Below are 25,434 nucleotides of genomic sequence, written 5' to 3'. Positions count from 1 at the left end.
GGCTAAGTCAGCTTTCCAGGGGAGGCAAGGAAACAAAGGTTTGGAGCAGGAGAGGGAGCATGTACTGGACCCGGGGCTTGCCTTTACCTGTTCTTTCAGAAGCTAAGCAAGACAGTCAGTAGGCAAAAGCGTGAGGAGCCCTGTAAAGTGTCCCATGTTTGGAGGAAATAATAATCTGGAGAAATACCTTGTCTCTTTTCTTTGAATATAAACAGAAACATCAGAAAAGTCATTAGTATGGTAATCATGCATCTTTAAATGAAATGGAAGGGAAATTCAGTGAGGAGATTCCTAAAAGTACTGATTAAAGTAATCATCCTCAGCTAGCCTACATAGGTTACCTACCGAAGTAAGGAGAAAATAAAGATTTCTATCACTTGAGGAGTGAGGAAGAAAATCTAGAATTTTTGCCTAGAAGTCAGTCAAATGTTGTGGAAATAAATTATAGCTGTAACTAACATGATATTATAGCCCATGTTAGAATCTTGTTCAGTGATGTTTACTCTCTGTTTTTAATTTTTTTTAATGTTGATCCATTTTTGAGAGGAGAGAGACAGAGTGAGAGTGGGGGAGGTGCAGAGAGAGAGGCAGACACAGAACTCAAAGCGGGCTCCAGGCTCTGAGCTGTCAGCACAGAGCCCAACACAGGGCTTGAACTCACCCACTCATGGACTGTGAGATCATGACCGGAGCCAAAGTCGGCTGCCCAACTGACTGAGCCACCCAGGCTCGATGTTTTCTCTTAATTTCAAACGTGCCAACGTAGAGAAATAAAATTTGATCAATATCATCTATTTACTTGAATTAAGAGACACGTTTTATAGAAATGCAGGAATCCTGTTAACATCTCTGATTTCCTTCTATTATCAATGCTTGGAGTTAAACCGGTCACAAATTCAGTGCACTTCGAGCAGATATTTCAAACTACAACTAGACAGTAGATATTCCAGACCTAGAATGAAGAAGGCAGAGCTGGGAAAAAGTTTTCAAAGATCTGTCATTTGTTTCTACTATAAGTATAAAATCAGCTACTTTGCATTATTCCTCTAGAAGTCAAGTAAGAGAAAGAGTGCTTTTGATTGATGTTAGCTATTAATTGGGCTTAAAAAAAAAAGGGCATTCTCTGCCACAATTTCATACCATGATTACTGACAATTTGCTGTCAAATTTATCCTATGAAAGGAGCAGTGTGCAGTAGGAAGGGGGTATAGTCATTCCCTCTTGAATTCAAATCTCAGCACTGCTTTAATCTTACGGAATTACTCACATTAGCTCTTTGGTCCTGCAAGTTACTCAATTCCTCCAATCCTTAAAGTGAAGACTATGGTATTTAGGATGGGTTTCTTCTAGGATTTTATGAAATTAAATGCAATGCTGTATTTAAAAATGAATAACCAAAACATCAATGTTCTTTCTCCTATACTCCCTTTACTATCTTTAGGACAACTTTAGCTAGAAAATAAATACATATAATCATATATCTTTCAGTTTATCAGGATTAGCCGGTAGTTGCATAAGATATATTCCTGTTTTCTTAAAACTAACTTCGACTCTTTCCGTAATGGGAAAAATAACTGTAGCATAAAAATATTGTAATCTGACAGTTCCATCTGGGGCTGGACATGATGGCGGAAGAAATTTAGAGAAAATTATCACCTTCATTTTACAATATTGACAACTACCTACCACTTCAGGGAAGTTTCCTTCATATTAATTGAGAGCAAGGAAAGTGGTTGTCACTTGAGCATTAGAGTCATTATCCCCAATCCTGATGATTCATCTTATTTTGGCCTTAAAGATTTTAGTCGACTCCAATAAGCAACAACCAATACTCAGCCTACCTGATGGAACTTGTATTGCAGGGATCAAATGGAATTTATAGGTGTTAAGCAATAAAAACCAAGCTGGTTTTTCAATTCTGACGACAGATTTAATACTTCCTTTTCTCTTGTCCGAAATGCTACTAAATTACAGTAAATGGGTTTTTTAAAGACATAAACCAAGAAAAAAAGAGGAGACACAGTGAGAAGACAGTAACAGATAAAGCAGATGGAAAACTGGTAAATGACCCACAGCCCCTATAGAGTCCAGTCCTAAACCATGGATGGGAATGATGAGAACCAACATGATTTTTACAGTAAAACCCCTAGGAATCTTGCAAACTGTCAGCATCACATGTCTCAAGAACTGAGGGTCGAGGGGCGGCTAAAATAGATCACTAGATTCCACCAGCCACTCTTAGCAGGTACAATTACTTTATAGACAATGGGGACTTACTATCTGCAGAATACAGATCCCCAGATTTCTTCCCTCACTAGGCTCTCCAAAGCTAGTAGCCAGAACCCTGCCTTTTTGGAAAGAGATCTGAAGCCTCTTCTTGGGGAATCCTCAAAGAGTTAAAATAAAATATTCCATCTATGAAATATAAACAGATCGTATTAAAAGAAGATAAAGAATAGGAGGGGGGCGCCTGAGAGGCTCAGTCGGTTAAGCGTCCGACTTCCACTCAGGTCATGATCTCGCTTTGTGAGTTTGAGCCCCGCGTCAGGCTCTGTGCTGACAGCTCGGAGCCTCGAGCTGCTTCGGATTCTGTGTCTTCCTCTCTCCCTGTGCCTCTCCCCCACTCATGCTTTGTCTCTCCCTCAAAAATAAACATTTTTAAAAAACTATTTAAAAATAAAATAAGTAATAGGAGGAAGAAAAAGGAGAAGGAACACCATTCAGAAAACAAAACAAAAAAATTCTTGAAAATAAAAAATTGATAGAATAAATACAGTTCAATAGAAATAATAGAAGACAAAGTTGAGGAAATTGCCATAAAAGTAGAGCAAAAATACAAGGAGGCATAAAATACAAGAAAAATGCTAAGAAAAATAAGACTCAGCCAAGTGGCTGAACATTCAAATAATAGGAATTTCAAAACCCAGAGAAAAGAGAAAGGAATAATTACCAGAAATAAACCAAATAAAAAATTTTTCTTAGACTGAAGAACATTAGCTTCAAACTAAAGTGGCCCGACAGGTGCCCAGCACGATGATAACAAAACAAGAGAAAGACATTGTATTTTAAAATTTAACAATATTGGGGACAAAGAAGTATCTATGACTTTCCAGAGAGGAATAACTAGATTCCAGAGAGGAATAACTGATATAAAGGATCAGGGATTAGATGGTCTTAAACTATACAGGCCACTGCATGGTCGGGCAGGCAATGAAACAATGCCTTCAGCGTTCTAGACTTTTACACATGATCCATGCTATCAAACAACCGCGAGGATGAATGAAAGACACATTCTCTTTCAAGGAGCTATTGCAATACTTCCTCTAACAAAAGGCTGAGTTTGCAAAAGGTTGAGGAATGCATGTAACGTAACACATGGGGAACACAACACAGAAGAGGAACCAAAGTAAACCTCCTAGGTGGGGCTAGACAAGCCCAGGGTGACAAATCCGTCGGGCTGCCAAACAATATATACTGGAGCACTGTGACTCACAAGACTGCTATGTGGACAGCTATCATCATTGAAATTTTCAGGGGCGCCTGGGTGGCTCAGTCGGTTACACGTCTGACTTCGGCTCAGGTCATGATCTCGCACTCCATGGGTTCGAGCCCTGCGTTGGGCTCTGTGCTGACGGCTCAGAGCCTGGAGCCTGCTTCGGATTCTGTGTCTCCTTCTCTCTCTCTCTCTGCCCCTCCCCTGCTCATGCTCTGTCTCAGTCTCTCAAAAATAAATAAACTTAAAAAAACAATTTCATCATCCTTGGAGTTAGTTTTCAATGCAAGGGTAGAGCCCAGGCGAGTCTGAACCAGTTTCTTTTATATATATATGTATGTACACATACATATACACACGTACACACACACACACACACACACACACACACACACACACACACAAAACAACAACAATAACACTGTATCACCCAAGATATACTCTACCTTAACCTGCTTTTGAGAGCAAGAGTTAAGTTACGGTGGAGCAGAAGAATTCAAAGTTCATTCCCTCTAACCATATTTCTGCTTGATATCTAGAATGCACCCTAACACCCTCACCAATGTTTCTCAGAATTCAATCATTACCTTGTCCCCTAAATCCTCTTACAATGGGCTCATGTGCACTCTCACTTTCAGAGAAGCTGAAGACACACAGTGATGCAGAGACTCCTTCCATCTCTCCTGAGAGTCTTCATCTAAAAGTGAAATCATCATCTTTTCCTTACATGGTGAAGTTTAAGTTGGTCAGCCAGTCTATCTCTATCTCTATTTATTACGGTGTAATTCCTGTTAGAACAGAATTGCGGCTGAATGGGGCTGTTAACCTATTCAAAACACAAACAAAACTATCTCCAATGGGATCATTAAAAGAAGGTATGAGACCTTAGAGAAAAGCTTATCAGAAAACGGACGGATTTGCAAAGATTGAGTTATAAGTCCTAAATATATACATAAAAATATTAGAATTGCAGAGTCTTGAGGTTAAATAAAAAGACAGTCATGTCCTGAAAAGAATAAATCAGTGTCAAAAATTCATAAAATAGGGAAGCATTATGAATAATATGGGAAATCATCAAAAACATAGATAATATTAAAATGCATTTATTTTATGTTAATGCTATTCAGAAATACCCTTTTTAAAACCTGACATTTCCTTAAGCATCAATTTTAGATTTATTGACATAATCTATACAGTTTATGTCCAAAACTCACTCTCTTTCTATCAACTTATACACAGCTTTAGAAACCAATAGTCTGAAAAAGAATCTGTTCCCTAGAAAATAACACCAGAGAAAAGCTAGGCAAGCTTGGGTTTGGCAAAGACGGTTTAGATACAACACCAAAAGCATGATCCACGAAAGAGAAAAGTGGTAAGTTGGAATTCATTTAATTAAAACGTCTACTCTGTCAAAGATACTTTTAAAAAATCAAAACCCCCCACCGATTGGGGGGGGGGGGGCGCGGCGGAAACCTTTGCAGAACACATATCTGATAAAAGACTGGCATTCGAAATATGCAAAGAATTCTTAAAGCAGTAACAGCCAATTAAAAACTAAGGTAAGATCTGAACAGACATCTTACCAAAGAAGACAAATAAATGGCAAGTAAGCACATGAAAAAGGTGCTCAACATCATATGCCATTAGGGAACTGCAAATTAAAACAATGGGATACTGTTATAGATCTATTAGAATAGCTAAAATTGAAAACAAAAAAAAATCCGACACCACCAAATGCTAGGGAGAATGTGGAGCGACAGGAACTTTCATTCATCACAGATGGGAATGCAACATGGTGCACCCACTTTGGAAGATAGCTTGGCAGTTTCTTACAAAACTAAACAAATTCTTACCAGCTGAAAATTATGTCCCCACAAAAATTTGCACATGAATGTTTACAGCAGCTTTATTCATAATTGCCAAAACTTGTAAGCAACAAACATGCCCTTCAGTTGGTGAATGAATGAACAAACTCATTAGCATACAATGGGATGTCATTCAGCAACAAAGAGACATGAGTTTTCAAGCCACAAAAGACAATGGAGGAAGCTTAAAGGCAGACCGCTAAGTAAAAGAAGTTCGTCTGAAAAGGTCACACCCTTCATGATTCCAACTACAAAGTATTCTGGACAAGGTAAAACTATGGAGAGCTAAAAAAAAAAAAAAAAATAGTGGTTGCCAAGGGTTACAGATAAGGGATGGTTAATAGGTACAGCCCAGGGGTTACTTAGTGTAGTGAAACTACTCTGAATGATACTGTCCTGGTGAATATGCGTCACACATCCGTGAAAACCCATAAAACTATAGTATAGAGCACAAGCACGAATCCTAATGCAGAGTATGGACTTTAGTTAGTACTAATGCGTTAACACTGGCTCATCGATTCTAACAAGAAATGCAACATACTAAAGCAAGATGTAAATAACAGGAGAGACTGTGTGTGTGTGGGGGGGGGTGGAGGGTGTACGGTGAGGGGATATATGGAACTCTGTACTTTCCACTTGATCTTTTTGTAAACATAAAAGTGTTCTAAAAAATAAAGTCTATTAATTAAAAAAACAGAAACACAAGAGAAAAGAAAAAATAGGCTCTGAGTTCCCTATATATAGAGACTTTGCTCATATCAGAGAATCCACTTACATAAAGAAAAACAAATATTATCTACTTTCTTGGCCATAGTTTTAACACTATTCAAGATGATGGGAAGAAGGGACTAGAAGTAAAAATCAAGGAGGAAGGCAGGGGACTCTAGAGAAAGGAAGCAAAGCCCTAAGGGAGGATGGGAGGGGATGAGTGGAATCTTCCTGTGGTTCTCATTAGTTTTGAATGTGTCAGGGTTATCAGGGAACTAAAGTTCAACTTGATGGCTGACAATAATTAAAGAAAATGAGTTGGCAATGTTTCAATTCAATTTTTCTCCCTAGGTGCCACAGGTCTGTTTTTACAACAACTTGTCGTCATTAACTGCCACAGCTCAAATGGAACCAACAGGGGAAATTAATAGGCATATTAGCATTCAAAAGGAAACACAAGATCCTAAGAACTTCATACTTCACCATGGCAGAGCTGGCCTCTGTAAAAGGTTTCATGACACCTGGTTCGTGTGATTAACAGTGATCCTAGAGTTTGGACTCTGTAGCTTGAGCTTAACCTTTCCACAGTTAGTTCCAAGTGTCATCCACAAGATAGAAGTAAACTATGTAGTTTTTACTGCATTCTATGTGAGGACAGTATTTTCAAGGTGTGCTTTCTACAAAGTAGCAGTTTCTCTACAAATCTGGGTTTCAAACTACAGATCCAATTCTGCTTCTTATCCAAATTATAAACTACCTGAGAAGGCAACCCAAGGGACATCCAACCCACTTTTTAAAAAATCCTCTTAAATGTTTTGTCGTTCATAATCTCACATAACAACTCCTAGTACTCACTTTCACTTAACTAGGCAATTGTGTAACAGATAGCGTATGAAAATATTTTTCAGGCCTACAAGTCCTCCACTTAATCATTCAGCACACAAGTTTTAAGGATTTTCTTCTTCCAGAGACAACTGGTGCTAGGAGGTGAGAAGCAACACTAAGACTCAGTACCTGCCCTCAAGGTGTTACAGACCAGGAAAGGAAGAGGGACATTAAATACATCCTCTCCATTATAGACCTTGTGACTTCAACTCTGACCAATGAGAATCTAGTGTGCATAGGACGCAGAGAAGCTGCCCATTTCTTAGGACAGGGCGCACTTCACAAAAAGTTACCCCAAATGAAGACAGTAAGGGAGTTTAGCAACAGAGACAAGAATTTCTCAGGCACAGGAAACTCTCAGTCTTAGACCATCCTTAGATTCTAAGAAACCAAGGCATGAAAATGTTTAGGACTTACAAAAATAAGTGGGTAAAGAGTACAAGGAGGTGAGGTCAAGGCCAGAAGCTTGTGGGGGTTTTTTATACTAAGGAGTGGAGCCTTATTCTCAAAAGGATGGGCAGATATTATAGGGTTTCCAACAGATGGTAAAGGTTTCAGATTTACATCAACCTAGAAGGCCTTTAATGTGACCCTTGGCTTGACTGTACTTGACACGGTGCCTGACCTCTCAGTTCTTATTTAGAAGACTTTCAATTGTAAATTATTTCTCTGTCTTTTTAAGATGTCAATCTTCTCCCAGCCTCTCAGACTTTTGCAACCCTAGAATGTCTTTCTCAAAGATCTGGGAGGCATCTTTCTGATGCCTTCAAGGAAGATTGTGTCCTGCTTTTCGAGGCTCCATGGGTGGGTAGGAGCCTAACCAAGTGCTGCTAATTAGCAGCAAGCACAGATGGCCTGATCACACTGACTAGCCTCCTGCTAATATCCTCTGCTACTTTTCTACCCACTCACCCCAGGGCTTAAAAATTCCCCGCCTTTTGTCACAGCAGAGTTGACTCTTGGTTCTCTATTGCAATACTCTTGAATAAATCCTTCCTCCCCTGTTTAATTGTTCCAGGGCAATTTTTCTTTGAAGTTTTAGAAGAATCATTGGAGGAGATGTGGAAGACAAGGTGAGTGGCGGGAAGGCGAGTCAGGAAGAGCTTTAGCATTCAAGGAGAAGAGCAATGGTGAAGCCCAGAAGAGAAGACTGTGGGAGAGAGATTAAAGTCAAGCAATCAACTCTGTGAACAATTGGAGAGTGAAAAGGAAAAGACACAAGGGAGACTCAAGGTTGTTTAGAGTGGCCATGGCAGCTATAACCTCCTTGTAACCTCCCCAATGCCACAGTGGACTGGTGCCTGTTGAGCTCGTGAGAGAGTGGAGGAAACAGATGGTGAGATGAAGGGTCAGGGAGGGCTGGGAGGAGGGACATTAAGAGAGAAAGAGAGGGAGAGTTGGGTGGTTGGGTTATGAAAACAACATAAAAGTGTCTTTTGTAATGATGGATGACAAAGACCACTTATAAATGCCTCAAAGGCAGTTGATAACACCTAAACTATCTGAAAGGGGTTTCTGAGTTAGCATGTCGTTACTGGCAGAATTCTTAAGAATATTCTCAAGACTAGGGGTGCCTGGGTAGTTCAGTCGGTTAAGCATCAGACTTCAGCTCGGGTCACGATCTCGTGGTTTGTGAGTTCAAGCCCTGCATGGGGCTCTGTGCTGACAGCCCAGAGCCTGGAGCCTGCTTCAGATTCTGTGTCTCCCTCTCTTTCTGCCCCTCCCCCACTCATGCTCTGTCTCTCTCTCTCTCAAAACTAAATAAACATGACAAATAAATAAATAAATAAGCATTAAAGTTTTTTTTAGAAAATATTCTCAAGCCGGGAGAACAAGAATAGAGGAAGGAAGGAGGAAGAAAGACCATGTCCTAACCCCCAGACATCCATCCAAAGCCCGTACTACAGTCCCTCAGGAAATCAGAATTAGGCAGCAATAGATCCTTTTATTTTCCTCTTTGTAATCACCAGCATATAGGCATAATCAATGGAAAAGCAGAAGAGAAATCCAGAAAAAAAAAAAAGTTACAACAGTCTTCTGAACAAAAATAGAAGTCAGATGGAGAATGCAACCCAATAATGGCTAATATGTTTAAAATTGCACAAGTTTTCTTTTTCCCTACTTCTGATGAATTTGGCTCTTGTATTACCAGTGATAATCTAGGGGAAAGTATGGGCAAAGGCCCAATACTCTTACTATAATACAAACCAAAGGTCCAGATGAAACAATTTTATGAAATGTCATAATCTTCCAACTTAATATCGAAATTTACCAACAATGATGTAAATTTCTATTTTTGATGGTAAGAACTCCATTTCAATGAAAATTCCTAATATCACACACAATGAAATTCTAGTGAAATTCTGCAACGGCAAAATGTGTTATAAAATCCCTTGGGAGTTATTCCCAGTGTGAAATGTAATAGCAGCTTTTAATGGTGAGTTCTAGAATATACTTGATGATGCACACTAGAAAACAACATAATTTTTTCCCAGGTACATTTATCCGTAAGGTAGTATTTGCAAAATTCCTAGCTACAGAGAAGAACCATCACTGATAACTGATGAGAGCCAGTGCTCTAGTATTTAGGAGCTAATAAATACTTGGTTATGACAGTGGAATCTTGGTTACGTGCCCCGGCCAGCCATATAAATACAGAAGTCAAATGAAACATTAAGTATCCAAAAGCAAAGATTCATAACTGTTCCAAAACTTAAATACTCAAAATTATAGTTAGCGACACAACTTCAAATGTTTTCACATTTTTTTTTTTTTTTGGCATATCATACTGTCCATTGTACTGTATGGTGATGGGCAAGGTCACCAACAGTTAGATACTGAGGACACATTCAGTCATGCAGCTGTGAATTTCTGAGTTCATTGGATACACGTGCAGAATTAATGACAGATTTCCTAAAATCTTCTGAAGAGGCCTAAATCTCTTTCTGGAAGCAAAAAGAATAAACTAATTACAAGGAGACAGCCACTAACGGAGAGATGTGAAATAGGGCAGATTTAAGCAAACACATCCTTCGAATCTGACAACCCAGGGGACTCTCTAATTCTATTTATCAGTGACTCCCAAATAGTGCCATGGATCAGTCATTCAGGAAACCCACTAAGTATTATTAAAAAAGAGTGCTTTCCCCAGGATGAACTATGAAAAGCCTACATCTTTTACCTAATGTTAGTAGCACATACAATTGTCGTTCTGAGTCAATCTGCAAAGAGGTTATTTTCACATTAGCACACATTTCTGTCCTTAGGTCTATTCAGTTCAATAGTTTTACCAATAAACTGGAAGAATACAGAGAAGAAATGTCCATCTTGTTGAAGATCAAACTCTGGAGTTAATTCTGACTCCAGTGTTAGGCTAGAAATAGCCTGAAATTTAGATTGCCTTGCATTTCAGTTTCCAATTTTAATCACTCAAATTCCAAGTGGAGAATATTTAGCTTAATAATAGTTCATGTCAAAAAAGAACTGTTAAGAAAAGGTCATCATTAACATTTTGTGGGTTTTTTTTTACCAAATTCTGACACATCAAAAGAAGGTAACTTATATTCCAATTCCCTGAATTTGGAATGGTAGGGTCAAAAAATACAAAGAAAACTTTGGAGGCTAGTGGTCATATGAGTCTAATCCCTAGCACCTAGAACAGCGCTTGGTACATGGTAGGTATTCGGTAAATAGTTGTTAATGAAGAAGTAATGAATGGACTCAAGGATTTCTAGCACGTAGGTGGTTCCTTCCTGGCCTTAGTTTAAAAATCAGGAGCTCAGTTACATAAACGAGATGAGGCTTTTGGAAGTGAAGTGCCCCACCCGGATCCACAATGGGGCTGAGGCGCTCGTTCCCTCAGCTGCTGAAGTGTTGGCTGTTGGCTCTACTCATAGCTCACGGCTGAGTTCCTCTCCAGGAAGGAAGCTACCCTACTCAGGGTTTGCTTCCTCCCAAGGAAACAATCCTTGTTTCAACTGGGACCATCCTAAATGGCCATCCCAGATGCAAACGTCCCTCTGGCAACTATTACAGCTCAACTTCCTCCTCGGCCTGACGCTACTTTTCTCCCTTTTCACAACTGCTGTTCCCTCTTGGAGAATCCCCAGTAAGCCTCATACGTGTAAAACTCAAAAGCCTCGGAGACTGTTTCTGAGGAAACCCAACCAATAACAAAAACTATGATACCAAACTCTTTTTTAAAACACATTTCTAGGGGTGCCTGGGTGGCTCAGTTGGTTAAGGGTCTGACTTCGGCTCAGGTCATGATCTCACTGTTCATGGGTTCGAGCCCTGCATCGGGCTCTCTGCTGTCAGCATGGAGCCTGCTTCAGATCCTCTGTCCCCCCTCTGTCTCTGCTCCTCCCCTGCTTGTGCTCTCTCGTCTCTCTCAAAAATAAATAAACTTAAAAAAAAAAAAAAAAGGACAGTGTACTGGATTAGAAGAGACGTGTAAATTCAAATCCTGTCACGGTGTGATGAATCAAAGTGTCCCCGTGAAAACACATGCACACAGCACATAGAGAAGCCCTCTGTCAACCATGATGCAGCGGGCAAACACTAGGTGTTTTTATTATTAAATATGATGCCATGACTGCAGTGGCTGATCCCACACCAGTCACATGTTAACATGAGGATTAAAAAGCAAAAATTGTATACAAAGCTCTTAGAAAGAAGTCTTTAAAGAGAAGCCTACCTGCCATCTGAGCTGATACCCTAGAGTTGTCCACCCAGGAAGGTCCCAACAAAACAATCTAGGATGCTGTGTAAGCAGTAAGAACTGGTCATTATTTTGTGCGTGTGCACAGAATAAACTAATGAAAATGAAAAATATTCCTTCGGGCGGAGACTTGAAGCTTTACCTGGAGTTGACGGTTCTCATGACCAAATGCTAAGTTTCAACAATGAAAGAAGGATCAAATAAATATGAACACTGTAGGCTTATTTCCTAGCCTGAGACTTAAGGTCATCAGCATCGACCTCACCGCAGTTCTGGAAGCGTCTTTTCTTGTAAACAAAGCAAGGCTTTGGGTGATAATCAGAGTTAGATTACAAAGGGATTTATATTAAAAATAAGATTATCATCTTCATGTCTAATATTCTCCTGGCATCTTGTTTGTTTTTTTAATTCTTTTTAATGTTTGCTTATTTTTGAGAGAGAAAGAGACAGAAAGAGCCCAGGCAGGGGAGGGTCGGAGAGAGAGAGGGAGACACAGAATCTGAAGCAGGCTCCAGACTCTGAGCTGCCAGCCGGGAGTGACGCGGGGCTCAAACCCACAAACTGTGAGATCATGACCTGAGCCGAAGTTGGATGCTTAAGGGACTGAGCCACCCAGGTGCCCCTGAGAGTGCACTCATTTTTAAGTCAAGACCCCTAGGAACTGATGAGTCAGACTCCACACATTCTTATGAAAAGCCAGTGAATTAAATCATCTGTATCTAAAGTGATGCTCAGCAATCCTGCCTGGTCCATTCATTGTGTTGCTCCTCAAATCGATTATTTCCAACTTTCTCTGCTCTTTCTGAACACTGATACCCTCCTATCCCAACCATTAGCCCGTAGCCTTGCTTCTTATTTCACTGAGAAAATAAAAATCATCAGAACGGGACGTCTTCTCCTGAGTACCCAAACCTTCAACTTACCTGCCTGTGTATCGCTCCTCTGCCTTCCTGCTCTGTACTCTGCAGAGCCTGCCTCCAGCTCTCACTGGGCCCTAGGTCCCATCTCCACCCACACAAAGCCATTCCCCCTGCAGCTGACCTTCTCTCTTCAATCGAGTTCTCTCTCTCCAGTAAATGCGCCCCATCAGCAGAGACAGCTGCACTATCTGACAATAGAAAAATGTCCTCCCTGGATACCACATCCCCTTCCAGCCACCAGCCCATTCTCTCCTCCCCTTTATAGCTAAACATCTAACAAGAGCAACCTCTGCAGACTTACTTCCCTCACTCCGGTGTGGACATGTACCAACTCTATTCATAATCTTTTCACCCTTAACCTCTCGTGAGGTGACTAATAACCGCCCTCTGCCCAAATCCAATGATCAGCTCTTAGCACGCAATTCTTCCTCCACCTCTCTGACTCTGGGGCTTTCACAGCGTTCTCTCACTGTTCTTTCATAAAACATTTTTCTTCTCTAGGCTTGCAATCAACAGGCTGTCTGTTTGTTTGTTTTCTAGCTCACCATGTGCTGCTTCTTGGTCACTGTGGGTCCTCTACATGTCCCCTACCTCTATTTACCAAGTTGCTCAGCCCAAAACCTCAGAATTTGGGGGAGAATTAAATTATATGATAGGAGTAGAAATGTTAAGACATTTCCTTGCTCACAGTGATAGTGCGCTATGAGTTGACTATTATTTTTACTTATTATTACATTTTAAGTGAAAAGAGAAATATAAGATACAGACAAAAGATGGAGAAGACAGTAAAGAACATAAGCACTCTGGGTAAATGCCAACCCATGAAAATAGGAAAAGACAAACACTCACAAAGGGATGGACAGTGCCCTTCAGAGAACAGACTGATACCATTTAACTCCTGAGACAGATTTCAAAATGGAACACCTACCCCCACCAAATGGAGGCCTTATCTCTACTGAATAGCCCAGTTATCAACTTGTTAAATGAGGGGGAAATATTCAATTTTAGATGAAGTAATCAACAGAAAGAAAAGTCAGTATTTATAGCAAATTCATGAAGCAAAATGCATACACACAATTTTCTAATGTTCACAATTTTCTAATGTTAGTTTTCTAAACTAACACCTAGTTTAACCACTGCATTTCGCAGATAAAGCACCTACAGCCTGAAGAGGATAAATGTATTGTCCAGGGTCATACAACTAATTAGTGCTTAAATTGGCTTTTCTCATTCTCGCTTAAAAATTCCTATCCCTTTCTTTAGTTATTTAAGTTGTGTTTGCTGGGAAAATAGGTACCTAGTACTTCCATAGCCCTACTGCAATTCTCATCACATGAGAAAAAAATTCCAGTGAATCAGGGACTATTTCTGTTTTGGTTTTTTTCCTCCACCATGGTTTGCTTGGAGTAAGCACTCAATAAATGTGTACTGAATAAATGATACTGTAATGTTCAATGTCCCAGTTTCATCTTCTAACGCTTAGCATCTAACATGGTATCTGGCATATATTTGTTGCAAATATATAGTTTTTGGAAGCATGAATGCATCTTGACTGAATGGCTCCACCATTTTGACAAATGTATTACATTCACTTGAGGTCAAATATGGAAACGGGAAAGCAGGAAAATTCAAGTGATCCACCTCCCCCAAGTTTGAGGACAGGTTAAACTTGGTGACTTACAAAAAGTAACATAGGGAAAGGGGAAAAAGATTAGTAGCTTTGCAGTGGAGAAACCTAGCAAATACAACCTTAGCCAAATGATCAGGTTACCATCATCATGGATGTCATGTGGATATCATATACCCCTAAGATAATGGGACAAAAAGAGACTTCAGTTCTGTAGTATTTGTTTTTCAAGAACCCACAACTCCAGTCTAGTTATGAGTAAAATAATAGGCAAAGCCAGATTGGGGGATAGTCTATAGGATACCTGGCCAGTATTCCTCAAGACCATTATGGGGAGAAAAAAAAAAAAAAAAAGACTGAGAACTTGAGAAACAGATCAAAGGAGGCTGGGAAGATATGCCATGTCTACCCAATCCAAGGTGATATCCTGGACTGGGTCCTAGAATAGAAAGTCTAGAGTTTAGTTAAGAATAATGAAGCAAATATGAGTTTCTTTGACAAAGGTACCATGGTAATATACAATGTTCAACAATAGGGAACATAATAGGGTAAAGGGTGTACAGGAACTCCCAGTAGTATCTTCATAACTTGTTTAGAAATCTAAAATTATTCCAAAATAAGTTGTTGTTGTTTTTTTTTTTAATCAGTGCTGGATACCAGATGATACACATATGAAACTGTCTTGGGACTTAAAGAAAGAAGTACACAGGGCACCTGAGTGGCTCGGGTGAGCATCCAACTCTTGATTTCAGCTCAGGTCATGATCCCGGGTGGTGGGATTGAGCCCTGCACTGGGCTCTGCACTGAGCATGGAGCCTGATTAAGATTCTCTCTCTCTTCCTCTCTCTCTTTCATTCTCTAAGATAAAAAAAAAATTTTTTTTAATGAAGTATGCAGATATCTGGCCAGTGTTTATGGGCAGTGTTTACACATCTCATATGTTTCTACATCCAGCCATCAGAGCACTCTTGTACTGGCAGACACAATAAATGTAAATCAAATGATTAATTGTATTCTCTTGCCATAATCTTTCTGTGATATCTATCGGTGTTTTCAATGCTGTTTTTGAAAGTGAGAAAGTGGGTCGGAAGCACGTGCACATTAAAGTGGGAGCCACGTGTGGAAGAGGTCAGCTGGCCTCCCGACCTGCAGACCGAAGGGCAGCCAGCGGGCCTGGAGCGTGTCCTGAGCAACAGCAACCACAACAACCATAACCACCATTTTGGGAAAGCATGGTAGCGTGCCATCCTTTGCACCACAGTTTCACCCGCAAGATTACACTTCACTCTCTCATTCCTGCAGCAATTCTATTCCCGTTTTGGAGATGAGAGTTAGGATCATCAGAGAGATGAACTACATGGTCAAGGTTGCAACTGCAATTCCAACACAGATATTTCTGACCCTTCCACTAAATCGGTAAACCAAAGACAAGGGAATTTCATAAAAACAACTGTCTAAGCTACGATCCTAGTATCATTAACGTAAGCCAGAGAATAATATACTGAGATATTATATATTTATTGTATATACGCATGAACATCCATATAATTTCCATTACACTGAAAAAATGTAAAGGGGTTATGAACACTATACCTGATATACAGCAAATGTTAGTCCTCTCCTACCTTAATAAGCTACACCTATTTTCAATAAATTCCAACCTTGTTTTTGCTTCTGATTTAGGGCCTAGACTTGTATGAATTATCAGGGCAATTCAAAAGGGCAGAGAAGCTAATGCCAGAAGTCAAGTTTAGCCAGTTTACATGAGATAAGAGTTAAATCTCGGCCAGTATCAAGTTATTCTAAAAAAAAAAAAAAAAAGAAATGTATGTCGCATCAGTGAAACTCCTTTGGAGTTATAAAAGATTTTCAAAAACTCATCATCCTTTTCCTAGACTATATGATTACATGCTTTATTAAGGACTCATTTAATAGATTTGATTCAGATCATGGGAGTAAGTGTCAGCTATCTTTATGGATTTCATTAAGAGTTTTTTCTAACATGACCACTTTATGTTCTACCTTTTAAGCTGAATAGACTTTCCTCTTGGACATCATAGCCACTATCTTGATGGTTAATAATTCATAAATCCAGTAATGAGATTCTAATTACTTTTACAGAAGTCTGAAATTTACCAGCAAGAGCCAAGGAAGGGACTGGCCTAGACCAACCCTCTTTGTGCATTATTTTAGGGGGAATGGCCCCCAGGCGAGTTGGAGCTAAATAGAAGGGGGATGGCAAATCTTTGAAATAATGTAGTCATCTTTCTCTATGCTAAAATAAGCAAGGTAATTAAAAGAGCTGCCATCTGTAATGACCAAGGAAACCTGCCTTACGGACGGAAGTGGGGCTTTGTTAGACAACAAACATTGGAGTTGTAATCTAATACAAAAAACAATCCAGACACATGAGCAAGATCTATTAAACAGTGATGGCAAACAGCCACTTGCTGCCTGGATGAATCACTCAGTGTTATCATCAAGAAAGAGAACTAATTTTTTAAACCTGGTAATGCAGTACTGCCTTAGTTTTAGGCTTTGTATGTTGACAATAAATAAATGGCCTAAGAGGATTCGCTCCCTTTGGGATGCAGGTCAGAGTATTGTCCTCAAATCCCTTTTATATATGTTTTCTATATATTTTATTTAATTAATGCTTCTGAAATAACAGATTTATTTTGGCATTGTGGATCACATATGGACTTGAACTGGTTTTTGTCTTTATGCTCAATGTGAGCTCTGCCAGCCTTCCACTGAATCTGTAGTTGGTTACGAGTTGGAATCAGACAAGAGAGTGAGGGTAAGAATCAAGTATTTAACCCCAAAGGACAAACTTCCCTGAGCAACCACATTTTAGATGCATCACAACTACATATTCAATGTGGGGTGCCTGAGTTGGCCATCTTTACTTCTAATTAATATATTGTTTCCTTCAAACTCAAATATTTAGAATTAGGTAACTCTCTGATTCCTTCTTGGAATGTTTTTGTGTCCTTCTGGGACCCAAAGACACCTGAATTTATTGGATTTATACTTATACCAAGTTACCTCCCCAGTTTGAGATAAGAAGTTTCCTCACAGAGAAGTTTTATCACATAAGATATGATGAGTAAAGCACTTGCCAAGAAATGTCATCTTCTTGTAAAAACTCAAATCACAATTACCTCTGGCAATGGTGGACAGATAATGCTACAGAAAAGATAGAACAGATAACTGAAATCCACAGATAAGCCTCAAATCTTATTTCAGCCCCAAATTTCAAATGTTTCCCTACTCCCAACTGACTTTCTTCAGAGTTGATGGCAAACTGAAAAACATTACTGACTTGAGATCCATTATTATGTTTAATTTTTCAAAAATTATAAGCTATGTGTCTATAAGCGTGAAACGAGAAAGAACATAAAACACTCCTCTTTGTAATTAGCAGCCTCCAAAAGTCAGTTTAACTTACACTGTGAGCTACACCTCCCAAGGCAAACATACATGCCCATCATGTTACGAGTTACATTAGATTTGTGCTGGTCTGTTATTTATAATCTCATTTATACTGGAAAATATAACCTGCCATTTATAGAAGGCAGAAATGCAAAAGTTCAGGGAATTGCTCCTTCTCCACTTCAAACGTTCCTATCATGGAGCACCTGGTGGCTCAGTCGGTCAGTTAAGCGTCCGACTTCGGCGTAGGTCATGATCTCACAGTTAGTGAGGCCGAGCCCTATGTCGGGCTCTCTGCTGTCAGCACAGAGCCTGCTTCGGATCCTCTGTCTCCCTCTCTCTGCCCCTCCCTCCCTTACTCTATCTCAAAAATAAACAAACATTTAAAAAAAAAAAAACTTTCCCATCCAAGGAAATGAAAGTGAGGGACAGAGGTTGGGGGCAAGGCTGAGGAGAAGCTAGAAGGTACTGATGTTTAATGAAAAGAACCAGAAGGGTTAAGGAAGTGAACGTGGTGGAGAGAATTGAGAAAGGAGAAATTTCACACAGAATTCTCTGGGAGGCTCAGTGATTGGATGGACTACCAGGAAAATGGATCCTCACTCAATGCCACTTCCAGATTGGAACGTCCCTGCACCCACCCCTTAAACTGACCCTAGATTTCAAGATTTCCATCCACTAAACCCCACTCCAGGATCACAGGTTCAGAAATCAGAGCCTGGAAGACATTATCCCAGGAATGTGTCCCTACTCTATTCCTGCCAGTGTTAGCTATTTGTGTCTTCTACAACCCTAGGTAGGTCCGTGCTTAGAGCCAGTATGGGGTGTTAGTTCATAAACCTCTGGTTCTGTATCAAACTCCTTCCTTTCTGTTAGCATCCCTGCCTGTGTCCTTGGACACTGGACCTGATCGTCTCTGAATTTACTGTACTTGACTGCTGTCCTCCCCAATTAGGGGGGAGCCAAGAACACCACTATCTAACATACCTGTGGTTTTAACATCTTCCGGCCTACGTTACCTGGTTAGCTCATGTATCACAATACAGACAGGGATCTAAAATAGTGACTGGAATATAAAAAGTGCTCAATAAATACTAAATGATAGACAAGATGAACTAAAATTAGTTATCCATTTAAAGAAGCATATGGAAAATATGAACATTGAGAAACATTCATATGTTGAGTCAGTTTAAGATTTCAGGATTTCACCATCCATCAATCACTTGATCCTGGCATTGGGTATTCTGTGGGCCTTTTACATTATGCAATCACATAATAGCTACAAGTGTTAGACATGTCTTTATAGATAAGGATGTCACATCTGCATAAAGAATGAGGATAATATTTGGTAATATTGGCTCCAGGGAAAGACTCACGTTCTCCCAAGAGTTTTCTACGTGTTACTACACCACGTGACATTCGCCAGCCTTCTGCTTTCTCGTTTTAGGTAAACTTGAGACTAAAGTGGTTAATACACCAGGAGATCCTAACTTGGCATCTTCCACATAATAATTTTATTCTGCTTCTTTCCTTTCTCCAGTTTCATTTCCTTCAGCCATAAATCACCGCTCAGCATCCACGTATTACTACGCTTCCCATCATTTCTCTAACCATTGTTTTCAGACACAAGATGAATCTATCCAAACCAAGGAGGATCGAGAAGCTGAAGACAGGCTGATCACATGAAACCAACGAAGCACTTCGAACTTACAAGCTTCCCGAAGTTTCTCTTTGTCATAGTGGAATCCTTCATAGTCTTGTAAACTGATTTTGTTCACCCGGATCCTCAGGCGGTCTGGGACAGATTGGGGACTGCAAAACAAGAACCGAGTAGTCAGACATAAAAGAGAGGGTAGAATTGAGAGCCACATGCACCTGGAAGGACTAAAGGCAAAACATCTCTTCATGCTTGGAAGAAAAAGTTCTCATTCACACCAGAAAACAGCCATTATCTGGAGAGTACATCTACAGAAACCTCAAGTTTCTGGAATTTAGGTGAGAACGTGGAATAATCAGAAAAAGCTTCTGGAAGCTCCTCCAATCCTATTTGCTTTTAACGTGTTAAAAAGTCTAGTAAGATCATGTGTTTAGTTCCATGATAAATTAGACACAGCTAATCTGAAATAGTGAGAAGCGGTGTAGACATATAAAAACTGCTGTGGACAGGTATGTCCATACCAGCCTCTTATGACAGTTTGACCCTCAGAAGAAACAAATAAACAAAAACTATAAAAAGCAGACCAAGAATTGAGAAAACACAGGGCTGAGCTCAAAATGGCTCCAACAGTCTAACGGCACCTCTCAGTCAAAGTTTATGACAATAAATGCTGTCGGCGGTGGGGATTCTGAGTGCCGCAAAATGAAGGAAAAAAATGAAAATATGTCTAAGGTACTTTCTCTAGAAAGGGAATGAGGTTGTAATTCATTTTAACAGAATTTGCGACACATGTTAAACGAAAGGGGGTAGGGCCAAGCTTTCTGAAGCATCCTGTTCCCCCACAGAATTTCTTTACCTGGATTCCATGGACTAAGTAATATTTTCAGGTTAGTTTAACCACTGGCATTAGTCGAGCGAAACAATGTAATTTTCGCCAGCACTCCTACGGATCAAAACATTTCTTCAATGGATTAATAGAGCACAATCCCCACTCATCCTTCACTGTTTCCCTATGCTTAGATTCCATTGGTTCAGATAATTTTAGCAAATAAAGGATTGCTTCCCCTGTCTTGTATTATGGGATAAAAGTCACCATTGACCCAAGGAGAAAGAATAGCATTACTCTTCATTTCAGTAAAGAAGGGAAGGAATGGAAAAGGGAAAGAAGGGGAAAAAGAGAAGAAAAAGAGGGAAGGAAGAAGAAAAAGGTAGATGGAAGGAGGGAGGAGGGCGTGATTAAATATTGCCTGGATACTGAGACCCCCCACCCCACCTCTCACACACACATGTATGGAATTTCACTGCAACTCTGGAAGAAGGAGGGGGAAGTAATTCAATCTCGTTCTATCGTCTAATGCTTCATCGTAGGGCAAAGTATAGTAGTAACTCCCTCCAGGTAGATTCCCACTCTCATACCTTAAAACAAAATATATATCCAGCTATGGACACATATGTGCATACTCATACATAGTCCTCTTCCTCCCCCCTCCCACACAAAGATATTTAGATAGATGTGCATACATTCTAAAGAGAGATGGTGGACAAACAAAAATGTCTGAGGTTCACTGGGCTAAAAACTAAGCCAATATGAAATGACAAGATTGATATTTGCGAGGGAAAGTTTTGAGAAGACACATCAATACATCGGTCCGTTCAAAGTGTCTCTGTTGGGTGTCCACTTTGTAACAGGCATTGCGCCGGACATGGAATCGGCTTTGATAAATAAAACTGACATAAGCAGTGATGGGAAATATGATTTGAAGACATATTTGTAAGCTAGAACATACCTTAAATATCATGCATACCATGTCATCTTTCATAGAGAGGAAAGCTGAGGTGCAGAAAGGTAAAGTGATTTTATGGTCACAGAGCTACTAAGTGGCAGAGCTGGGAGCAGAGTCTTGGACTCTTCATGCATAGGTTTCGTGCTTGTTCTATTATACGGGGCCAAGAATCCCATGGGTTTGATGGCAAAACCACAGAGCCTGAATTAACAAAGTCGAATGATCTCTATGTGGTGTTCAGACCCTTATCAATAAGCAGTGAGTGGAGGCATAGCTCGGTAAACTCTGGTGCACTGAAACAAGAGAACACTGGGCAAACAGTACAAATGAGTGTGCAGATCCGCCTTTGTTTGGAGGGAAGTTCGACTATAACGTTGTGAAGTGAAAAAAAAAGTTAGAGAAAATTATGTCTGGAATAATCTCCTTCATGTAAACTGTGGAACCTCGGCATCTGTAAAGGTACACAAGCGTCTGGAGAAAATGTTCAGTAAGCTATCCCAAGCAGTTACCTCTACACGATGGGATTTAGGGATTATTTCACACTGAGAATCATCCTTTTTAGGAAAATATTTTAAAAGTATGTCAATATGTAAATAAATGGTAACTCAGAGCCAGAGTAAAAATAAGAGTTACAGCAAAGGGTGTTAGGTATTAGACATAAATAGATAGGAAAGGACAGGAAAGAACTTAAGCAATTGACAGAGTGACCATACAGTGTATCAAATGCTTATCCCCAATTTAAGAGGGGTCCGATCTTTTTATTTTCAAGTTCACCCCAGTGACCTGCAAAGACTGTACTTAGCAAACGTTTCCCCACAAGTACATCAGGTTAAGAGGGAAGCTGGAAGCACAGAATGTAGTGGCCCACCATACCCTCCGGGGGGGGTGGGGGAGGATGCAGGTTGAAAGACGTCTACTTCCATACATTTCAAGATTACAGTAGGTCTAATGACAGTGAAGTCTAGTCTTCTCCAATGGGCTGGAGATGTCAGGACTAAGACCTGGCTCCAGCAGTAGCTGTCGCGTGGACAATGGGGTTGAAGGAATGACTAGAGACCAGTCGCTATACGGCCTTGTCCCAGGGGCTCCCCACTAGCTAACCAGTGTTTACCACCTTTCTCACAGTCCACCAGGGCCCGCCCCCTGTCCACAGGCTTCCACCTCCCAGCTTTGTGTCGGCGCCCACCCATTCCAGCCACACACTGCTGCCTCCTGAACCACGGCCTCCACCGACCTTCCTTACGGGTGGCCCACCATGCACGTGCAACATGAACTGTCATTTGAATGGAACTTTCCAGAATCCAAATGAATTCACATATTATCTCACTTCATCTCCAGAGTGATCAGCCAGGCAGAAGAAAACTCACCGCTTATCACTCTCCCCCATCCCACCTTCTTACACACCCCCTCTCTCTTTCGGGCCGCTCCCGTCTGTTCCTGAGGACTTACAATGCATCCCATGTTCCCACCAGCAGCAGCTTGCTTAAACCCACTCTTCTGACTAGGGGACCTGGGGCTTGGCTTGCTATCCAGTGTTGAGGCCCACCAGCAAATTTTAGAGCAACCACGGGGTCCATGATGGAAATCTGCTTGGAGTAATTTTGGATCCTGGCGTGAAGGGTAGGCAGCTCAGCCAAGTCTAAGAGATCAGACTCTGAGTCAGATTGCCCGGATGGGAGGTAAAGCTCCTCCAATTATTGGTTAACCAGGTAACCTTGTGCTCTGGCTCCCTCGTAGGTGAGGCAGAGATGACGAGAGGATCCACCTCAGAGACCTACTACGAGGATTAAATGGATCAGTACGGGTAACGTGCTGAGAAAAAAGTCTGGCACATTGAAAGTGCTCAGGATACCAGCTATCACCGGCATAATTATTATTCTGAAAACCGCTCCCCTACATAAGGTTCTGCTAATAAACAATAGAATCAGCTGCTGCCGGGTCATGCAAGAAGGTCAGGGCATATGCAGGAGCCTCCCTAGGCACCTGTGCAAGCTGCTGGGGAAACTGTCTAGCCTCAATAATGTCCTCATTCTCCTGGATCTCCTCCCACAGGTATTTTACAGGCCAACCAATAAGATGAAAACAGACGAGAACAGGGGAAAGAGAAAATACACAGATGTTAAATGAAAGCCAAGTAATTCAATTGTGTCCCTTTATGTCAAAATATATTAATGTCCCATTAATGGCTGAGTGGAGGTGGACGATGACAAAGCTGTTCCTTAGAGTCTGGGGAATAGCAGTGCCATTAGTTTTCTAAAATCCAATTTTTCCAAGAAAGTTAGTGGAGCAGAGAAGAGATAAGCGTCCTGGTTAAACTGAATTTGCCTGCACGCCAACATCTACCACAAACTCTTCTTATGCAGAATTCGGCTCTGTATGGGGGGTTCTAAACCAGACTTCCAAGGAGTCACTGAAGGTTCCTAAAAGGGACTCAGCAATATTTGAATTCTCTCCACAACCCGGACAGTGGCCTCAACCTATCATCTTCTCACAAATTTCCTGTGAAACGTCCAGATTGAGTTTTTTGTGCACGTCAGAAGTGCATGGCTCTGAATGTAACTCCCAAAAGTCTCCCTGACAACTTCCTTCAAGAACTACAACGAAAGCAATAAATTCACTCACTTGGGCTCCAGACCACACCTTCTCATACTCACATTGCACACACCTGTTTCACTGAGATGCTGGGGGCTGGGGGGAGTTGGCAGTGCGATCGAGACAACTCCCAGAATGCTCACTTCTATTCAACTTACACCCAGTTCTCATTCCTCTCTCTTCAACCTTCACGCTTTCAGTTTCTTTACCAGACGTTTCTTTTAGTCTGATAACAGACTCCCCTCATTCCAATCTTCTCACATGGATACCGTTTACGGACAAAGAGAATGAGTTGGGTGCTTTTGTTCCCCAGGGTCACTTCCAGACCAGCAACACCACATAACCAGACCAGACCAGCAACACCACTCATTGGTAACATGGATAATACGGGAATCATATCCTTTAATATTAAGACACTATAGCCAGTGTGCAAAGCAAGATGTAAACTCAGAAATATCTCAGTTCCAATCTGAACTCTGTCAATTAATACATGTTTGACATTGAGAACTGTGAAGTTACCTTGGCCAAACCATTTTCTGATCTGAAAATGGAACTGATAATACGAATACAGTGAACAGTGAATGAGAAAATACATGTAAGGCAGTTAGCACATCCCTAGTAAAGAACAAGTGTTGAATATATTGTTGTTGTATTTTTTAATACCCTGAGGCTTCAACTTCTACAAGCCTTTTTTTTTTTTTTTAATTTAATCCTAGATAGGGGTGCCTGGGTAGCTCAGTCGGTTAAGAATCCGACTTTGGCTCAGGTCATGATCTCGTGATTTGTGAGTTTGATCCCCATGTCGGACTCTGTGCTGACAGCTCAAAGCCTGGAGCCTGCTTCGGATTCTGTGTCTCCCTCTCTCTCTGCCACTGCCCCACTCATGCTCTGTCTCTCTCAAAAACAAACATTAAAAAAAAATTTAATACAATAAAATATTTAAAAAATTATACTGAGAATATAAATCCTCATTGAGACCCTTGAAAGTTATATAATTACTCTACATTTTGTACTTTGTAAATGTCCAATTTTCATTAACATTCTTCAATGGTTCAGTGTAAGACCTGCCCCTTAAAACATTCATTATGGGGTTGCCTGGGTGGTTTAGTCAGGTAAGTGTCTGACTCTTGATTTGGCTCAGGTCATGATCTCATGGTTCAGGAGTCAAGCCCCATGTTGGGCTCTGCGCTGACAGTGTGGAGCCTGTTTGGGATTCTCTCTCTCCCTCTCCCTCTCTGCACCCCCAACAATACTCCCTGCTCTTTCTCTCTCTCAAAATAAATAAACTTAAAAAAACACTCATTATGTAGACTCACTCATTTTTGTGATGAACTGTAATTTAGCCAGGAATTCACTACTCCTATACAGTTAGTTGTCCTTTGTAAGGCAGAAAACATCACATCTTTGTCTGCCTTTCTCTTTCCAAGTCTGATTCAATACTGATACATTGCTTTCATTTCTTTCAAATGTGAGATTCTACCCAATCATAACCTAAGATGTGATAAAGTATATTTCTTTTAAAAAAAAATTTTTTTTAATGCTTATTTATTTTTGAGAGAGAGAGAAAGAGAGCAGGGAAGGGGCAGAGGGAGAGGGAGACACAGATTCCAAAGCAGGCTCCAGGCTCCGAGCTGTCAGCCCAGAGCCCGATGTGGGGCTCAAACTCACAAAGAGTGACACCATGATCTGAGCCGAAGTCAGACACCCAACTGATCCACCCAGGTGCCCCAATAAAGTCTATTTCTAAC

General features: G+C 40.6%; 1 protein-coding gene across 9 annotated transcripts in view; it reads right to left on the bottom strand.

The window, feature by feature from the left end:
* The window catches only part of DGKI (diacylglycerol kinase iota), a 441,930-nt gene that overhangs the window by 105,644 nt on the left and 310,852 nt on the right, over positions 1-25,434 (bottom strand). For all 9 annotated transcript variants that reach the window (XM_040471856.1, XM_040471863.1, XM_040471861.1 and 6 more), the window contains one exon: positions 19,365-19,465. In XM_040471856.1, coding sequence (XP_040327790.1) covers positions 19,365-19,465 — 101 coding nt within the window. The remainder of the gene's footprint in view (positions 1-19,364; positions 19,466-25,434) is intronic.

The sequence above is a fragment of the Herpailurus yagouaroundi genome, unplaced genomic scaffold (genome assembly GCF_014898765.1).
Source record: "Herpailurus yagouaroundi ecotype Mexico unplaced genomic scaffold, PumYag 100, whole genome shotgun sequence".
NCBI lineage: Eukaryota > Metazoa > Chordata > Mammalia > Carnivora > Felidae > Herpailurus > Herpailurus yagouaroundi.
Note: the sequence above shows the minus strand (reverse complement) of the source record. Positions and strands in the feature narration are given on the sequence as shown.